General features: G+C 67.5%; 1 protein-coding gene across 2 annotated transcripts in view; it reads right to left on the bottom strand.

Moving 5' to 3' along the window:
- Positions 1 to 3,254: 3,254 nt before the first annotated feature.
- Positions 3,255 to 7,175, bottom strand: part of QSOX1 (quiescin sulfhydryl oxidase 1) — a 28,832-nt gene continuing 24,911 nt past the window's right edge. Inside the window, exons 10-12 of one of the 2 annotated variants that reach the window (XM_055122896.1) lie at positions 6,679 to 6,826; positions 5,551 to 5,730; positions 3,259 to 4,738 (exon numbers count right to left, since the gene is read on the bottom strand). In XM_055122896.1, the coding sequence (XP_054978871.1) occupies positions 4,092 to 4,738; positions 5,551 to 5,730; positions 6,679 to 6,826 (975 nt within the window). In that variant the 3' untranslated portion in view covers positions 3,259 to 4,091. Of the gene's footprint in view, positions 4,739 to 5,550; positions 5,731 to 6,678; positions 6,827 to 7,175 lie in introns of both variants that reach the window. The other variant, XM_055122897.1, reaches the window with a different exon arrangement.

Here is a 7,175-nt window from a genome sequence, read left to right as displayed (position 1 = left end):
CCGCCCGGGGGCTGGAGACCGCCTCGGAGAAAATTAAATTGCACTTGAGGGCAAATTCTATTAGGGAATAGGCCGCTCTCAACAGCCGCGTCCATTTAGGCGATTAGCTGGCCCCGGCCCTCCGCCCCACCCCTGCCAACCGGGGGGCTGCAGCCCCCCTGCTGGGCCCCTCTGCTTCCCCCCCCACCCCCCAGGCCAGCAGGAACTCCTTTCCTTTCTCCCTAACCTGTTTTTTTTTTTTTTTTTGCTAGAACAGGTGAGATTTTTCTAGAACATTCTCTGCGGGAGTCTTTGTAGCAGAGGCAGGAACGACCCTGCCGAGGCTGGGGGGGGAGAGGTCAGAGGTCTCGGCAGGGCCCAGGTGGTCAGACGGCCAGGGGACCGAGAGGGCATGGTTAAATGGAGTGGACGGGAGGGCCGGGCCAGCAGCCCTGGACAAAAGGGGCACGGAGTCAGCGGAGGAGGCCAGGGGAGGGGAGAGGGCGAGGGTGGGGGGCAGGGAGGGGGTCCTCACGTGGGCCCAGCTGCCACGCGGGTTCTGGAGTCTCGGAACCACTTTTCGCCTGCAGGAACCTCAAGGTTTTTTTTTGTTTTGCTTTGTTTTGCTTTTTGGGTCCCACCCAGCGATGCTCAGGGCTGACTCCCGGCTCTGTGCTCAGGAATCCCTCCTGGCGGTGCTCGGGGGACCCTAGGAGATGCTGGGGATCGAACCCGGCTCGGCTGCGTGCCAGGCAAACGCCCTCCCCGCTGTGCTGTCGCTCCAGCCCCAGCACCCTGGTTCCGAGGAGCTGGCCCAGGGGGCCACAGCATGTGCAAAGGCCCTGAGTTTGCTCCCAAGTTGCCAGCATTCAGCAGCCCCTGGCCTGGCCATCTGGGTCGGGAGTGTCACTGCGGGGGGGGGGGGGGGGCTACACCCTAACACAGTGGTCGGTGACCCCAGCAAATGCACAAATGCAGAGTGTCCACCACCTGCCCCGAGCCCCCCAAAGAAAGCACGGGGCTGGAATTCCGGCGAGTGTCCAAAGAGGGGATAGTCCGAAGGGAAGACCCCGGATGAAGGGAAGGAGGAAGAGGGGGCTGGGGGCGTGTGGATGAGGTCCAGCCCAGCCGGCGGTGACGGGGGGGGGGGGGGGGTCTCTCCCGCCATGGCCCCCGCGCTGTCCCGTGTTCAGGGTCAAGGTTAGCATGTGACCGTGCTTGGGCGGGGGAGGCGGGACCTCTGCTTCTGCCCACAGCGGAGGTACCAGGTGGGGGTGAGGGGGTGCGGGGGGCCCCTGGGGGACGGGGGGAGGCGGCCTCTTCGCAGACCCCCCTCCTTGGCATACAGGGCGGGATTAGAACCCGGCGGAACCCACTCGGGAAGCTCCCAGGGCCGGCCCTGGGACGCGGGGGCGCCGGGCAAAGGCCCGGGGGCTGCCAGAGCCGCTCAGGCTGCGGGGCTGATGGCCGTGGGCAGCGGCTGTCAGGGCCCCTTCCCCGCAGCCCTAATGGGGCCTGGCGTGATAGACTCCGGCCCCCGGGACTTCATTACGCGCCCACGTGGCCGAGACCAGCCTGGGGACTGGGGACCGGGCCTCCTGCAGCGGGCATGGGAGGGGGGAGGGGGGAGGGGCTGGGGACCCTGCAGGCCCTGCACACGCACCCCTGCTCCCACCGCCTCCCACAGCACCAGGCTTGGAGCCCAAACCCACTACTGGGTGGTGTCTACACCTGCGGGACTGTCTACACCCACGGGACTGGGTCTCACCTGCTCCTCCTCCTCCTCCTCCTCCTCTTCTCCTCCTCCTCTTCCTCCTCCTCCTCCTCCTCCTCTTCCTCCTCCTCCTCCTCCTCTTCCTCCTCCTCTTCCTCCTCCTCCTCCTCCTCTTCCTCCTCCTCCTCCGCCACTTCCTTCTCCTCCTCCTCTTCCTCCTCCTCCTCTTCCTCCTCCTCCTCCTCCTCCTCCACATCCTCCTCCTCCTCCTCTTCCTCCTTCTCTTCCTCCTCCTCCTTTTTCTTTTCTTCTTCCTCTTCTCTCTTCTTCCTTTTTCCTTTTCTTCCTATTCCTCCTCCTCCTCCCCCTATTCTTCTTCTTCTTCTTCCTCTTCTTCCTTTTTCCTCTTCCTCCTCTTCCTCCTCCTGCTCCTCCTCCTGCTCCTCCTCCTCCTCCCCCTCCTCCTCCTTTCTGTTTGAGTTTTGAGGGCTCTCCTGGCAGTGCTCATAGACTCCGCCCAACTCTTCGTTCCAGGGTCCACGCCATGCCGGGATGGACTCTGGGCCCGCCGCGTGCCCCCCCGGCCCCCGTCTTTCCCTGGCTCACCCCGCTTTCCTCCAAGGCTCCTCACGGTCTCCCCCAGACGCTGCTTCCTGCACACTCCCTGGGCCGCACCCCTGCCGAGTTGCAGACTCAGGGGGCCCTTCGCTGGGGAGCCGCTGCCCCCCAAGTCCCAGGGACTCTTCCTCAGGTGCAGACAAGGAGCCCACAGTGTGTTTGGGGGGGCTTTCGCCCCGGCCCCCCGCCCCGCAGGCGGCCCAGGTGGAGGACAGGAGCAGCTGGTGGGCGACGCCGCTGCATCGAGCTGCGAGGGGCCCCAGGGAAATCAAGGTGAAAGGCAGCAGCGAGCACGGGGGGCGTGGGCGGCTTGTTTATCAGTCAGAGCCGGGAAGCCTCTGCCAGGCCGGGCCGGGGAGGCCGTGGGTGGGTCTGTGGGTGGGTCCTCGGAGCCCCCAGGGTTCTGCTGAGTGTGACAGGTGGGCGCGCCGTGGGACCCTCCGGGGCTGCGCTGACCTCGGGGAGATCCTCTGAGTCAACCCAGGACGCGGGGGCAGGGGCGGGGGGGGGGGCAGTGGATGCCCAGAAGGAGCACCAGCTGGAGGCCTCTAGGGGGGCCAGCAGAGAGGGGGGCGGCCCTCTCCCGGCACCCCCAGATGGGCACGGCACAGAGGGAGGCCCCCACAATCGGATAAGGCTCCTGCTGCCCCTTCACCAAGTTCATTATCAGCGGCTCTGAGGGGGGGGGCGGGAAGGATTAGGGGTGGCGTCTAATCCCGCTGATTCAGCCTCTGAGCTGCAGGGGTTGGTGTGGGGGGTGGAGAAACGGGGTGCTGCTGGGTGCCCGGGGAACAAGAGTCCTGGGGCGTGCCGTCGGGGCCGGGTGCTGAGTGTGGGTTTTGCACGTGGTTGCATCCCCGACACGCCCCCCCCCAGCCCAGCCGGGCGTGACCCCCAGACAGACAGACAGACAGACAGCCGGACAAGAGGACGTTGGTACTTGCCTTAACAAAAATAATTTATTCGGCAGCCCTGCCAAGCCGCGGGGTGGGAACTAGAAGTGCATCCGGGGTGCCCGGCCAGGGGTGCCCCCGCCCCCTCCCCTCCCCCTCCCCCGGGGAAGGTGGTCGCCGGGCCGGCCGCCTTCACACGCACAGCCGGCACATACGGGGGGCCCCGACCCCACAGACAAAGACCCAGATGGCCACGCCAGGTCAAGACGGAGTCAGCCCCGTCACTCGGAGCTAAGCCGGAGCCACGGCCCCACCCCCCCCGCACCCCCTTCCTGCTCCCCGCAGCTGCCCCCCTGGCCCCCTCCGCCCGCTGGGTTCTGGGAGGTGTCCCGGGAGCGGGGGGGGGCGGGGAGGGCAGTCAAGGCTCCCGCAGGACCCCGAGCCACCCAGGAGATCCAGCGGGCCCCCCCCAAGACTCACCCGGAAGCCAGATTTCCGGCTGAGAGGAATGAGGGGCCTGGGGTCGGAATGATGGGTTGGGGGGGTCACCTTTTCTGGCCCCAAAGTATGCGCCTATCTGGGGGGCCACAGAGCCCTAACTTGCTAGGGACTCTCAAATCTGACCTCCTGCAGGGCCAAGGCGGGGGGGCGGTCAGATGCTGGGAGCCGGGCCCCCCCCACTCAACTCTTGGCCTGGACCCCCGCAACTCGCCCCTGCGTCCACTTTGCAGACGGCGGGGAGCCAAGGATATTCCAGAACTTGCCTGAACAAGGGGCAAAGTCGGGGCGTCGGGGGAGGAAGAGGGAGGGGGTGCAGGGGAGTGTGTCGCGGGGAGGGGCACACGAGGCTGGCCCGGCGGCTTCCGGCAGGGGTGGGGCGTGGACGCTCAGGCCAGCGGGTGGCCGGCCAGCCCCTTCAGGGCCCGCATCCTGACCCGGAAGTACGTGTACATGGCCAGCAGGCCCAGGAAGGACACGGAGTACAGCATCACACAGAGGCTGACGTCCAGGTGGGACCAGTTTCCTTCAAGCAGCTGCAGCCACTGGCCACCGCCCCGAGGGGCCCCTGCCCCGGGGTGCCCGTGGGGGGGGGCGGGGCCCAGCCCCAGGGCCCCCGATTCCCGCTTGCTCAAGTGCCGGAGCGCTCGGGCCAGCTCGGGCTTCTCCGTGGGGTGCACTGAGGTCCCCGAGTCTGGCGGGGTGTCCCCTGGGCCGGGCCCCATCTCCGCCAGCAGTTCCAGCAGGGCCGCGATCTCCGCCGGCTGCAGGCTCTGGGTGGAGTTGTCGGGGGGCAACTCCGGGGCTGCGCCGGGGGGTGCCGCCATCCACTGGAGCCCCCCACCGCCGCCGCGGGGGCCGGAGCCCGGGCTGCCCAGCACCAGGTTGGGCCAGGAGAAGTGGGTCTTGAGGAAGCGGAGGGTGTCGGTGAGGTCCCACACGGGCGTGTCCCCCTGGAGTTCGTTGTGGCAGGCTGGGCACAGCTCCCGGGGCGGCCACTGCACCTTGGGGAAGTGGGGGTCCTCGCTGGGGGCGCCTGCAGGGAGACACACACACACACACACACACACACACACACACACACACACAGAGGCTGTTGGGCAGGGCTGCAGACTGTCTCTGTTTTTGTTTGTTTTTGTTTTTTGGTGTTTTTTTGCGTTTTGGGTCCCACCCGGCGATGCTCAGAGCTGACTCCCGGCTCTGCACTCAGGAATCACCCCTGGTGGTGCTCGGGGGACCCTATGGGATGCAGGGAATCGAAACCGGGTCGGCCGCGTGCAAGGCCAACGCCCTCCCCGCTGTGCTATCGCTCCAGCCCCCCACCCTGGAATCTTAACTGGGGTACCACCTCCCAAGGCGGCTTCTCAGGAGGCGGGGGGGGGGGGCCTTGGGAACCGTGACGTCCTCTTTGCTTTTTGGGTTTTGGGTCCCACCCGGTGATGCACAGGGGTCACTCCTGGCTCTGCACTCAGGAATTACTCCTGGCGGTGCTCAGGGGACCCTAGGCGATGTTGGCAATCAAACCCGGGTCGGCCGTGTGCAAGGCAAACCCCTCCCCGCTGTGCTATCGCTCCAGCCCCTGCAAACTGAACCGCCTCTGGGTACTTCCAGGAGGGTGTGAGAAAACTAGGGGATGAGCCGGAGCCATAGCACAGCGGGGAGGGTGCTGGCCTGGCACGAGGCCGACCTGGGTTCGATCTCCGGCATCCCCTAGGGTGCCCCTGAGCACTGCCAGGAGTGATTCCTAAGTGCAGAGCCAGGAGTCAGCCCTGAGCGTCGCGGTGAGTGGGGAATGTGGGGTGTGCAGAGCCGCCCTGGGTGGGGGGTGGGGTGGGGGGCGGGGCTCACCTGCCAGGCGCCTGTTGACACGGTTGTGCCCGGACCAGAGCCAGAGCACGGCGGCGTCGCGGCTGTCCACCTTGTGCATGGAGGCGGCCGCCATCTGCTCGAAGTGGCTGGCGCACTCCCGGCAGCCGAAAAAGTGGCGCACGTAGGCGCGGATGGCCTGCAGCACCTCCTGGGCCTTGGCTGCGGGCGGGCGGGGCAGGGGTGCCGGGGGGGGGGGGGGGGGGGGGGGGTTGGGGACGCGTCAGGCCGGGCCGGGCCGCCTCCCCGCCCTCCCCCTCTCAGCGCCCCCCGGGACACGCGAGGAGGGACAACGCAGAAGAACCGGGCAGGGCCCCGCGGGCCCCGTGTCCCACCCCGGCGCCCCTGCCCGCTGCCCCTCAGTGGCCTCCAGCGACCCCCTGCGCTTGCGTCCTTCCGCTCCCAGCTCAGAGGTGGTGTCACAGAGGCCCCCCAACCTTCCCTCCTTTTTTTTTTTTTTTTTTTTGCTTTTTGCATTTTTGGGTCCCACCCAGCGATGCTCAGGGCTGACTCCTGGCTCTGCACTCGGGAATCACTCCTGGCAGTGCTCAGGGGACCCTATGGGATGCCAGGGATCGAACCGGGGTCGGCTGTGTGCAAGGCAAATGCCCTCCCCGCTGTGCTCTCGCTCCAGCCCCCTTCCCTCCTTTTTAGTTTTCCTTTTTGGGTCCCACCCCGTGATGATGCTCAGGGCTCACTCCCGGCTCTGTGCTCAGGGCTCACTCCTGGCGGTGCTCGGGCGGTGGGGGGGACCCTAGGGGATGCCACCAGGGATCGAACCCGGGTCGGCCTTGTGCCAGGCCAACGCCCTCCCCGCTGTGCCGTCACTCCGGCCCCCCTCAACACCTCCTCTTGCTGGCGGGCACTGAATCCCCCCCCTGCAGACCCCACTGGCACCCACAACTCCCCATGGCTGCACCCAGGAAGTGTCACCCGAATTCCAGAAGGTTCCACCAACACTCTCCTTCCTGCTGCGCTGACCCCCGCCCCCCCTGCCCCCACGCCCGGGTTCTGGGGAGCACGCAGACCCCTCCCCCGCCCTCCAGCCCCCACGCCCGGGTTCTGGGGCACACGCAGACCCCTCCCCCCGCCCCCCCCCGCGTAGCTCACCCGGTTCTTGGGAGCGCTCCAGGTCCGGCCTCGAGGCCTGCACGGTCAGGAAGTGGAAGAGGAGCCAGAGCGAGCAGGGGAAGCCGCGGAGGTGTGGCTCGCTGCCCTGGCAGCCCACCCAGGACACCTTCGTGGTGATCACGGCGCCCTGCGGGGGGGGGCAGGGGGGACGGTGTGACGGGGTGGCCCCCAGACCACCCCGCTCTGTGCTTGGACACCTCATCCCACATCCTGGGGTCCCCTCAGGCCCTCACAGGGGGGTGAGGCTTGGGGGTGGGGGTCCAAGCAGGAGCTCAGGAAAGACCCTCCCGCCGCCCCCACCCCATCCCCACACAAGAAGCACCCACGGAGGGCAGAAGTGGGGAGACAGCTGAGAGGGATGGAGCACTGGCATGAGGCACGAGGCTCCACGCGGGGCTGGGTATGGCCCTGGTGGCCCCAGGGCTCGCTGGCTATGACCCTGCTGGTGCTCCCGCTGGCCCAGAGGCCGCGCCATC

The sequence above is a fragment of the Sorex araneus genome, chromosome X (genome assembly GCF_027595985.1).
Source record: "Sorex araneus isolate mSorAra2 chromosome X, mSorAra2.pri, whole genome shotgun sequence".
Classification (NCBI taxonomy): Eukaryota; Metazoa; Chordata; class Mammalia; order Eulipotyphla; family Soricidae; genus Sorex; species Sorex araneus.
This window is presented reverse-complemented; position numbering and strand designations above follow the sequence as displayed.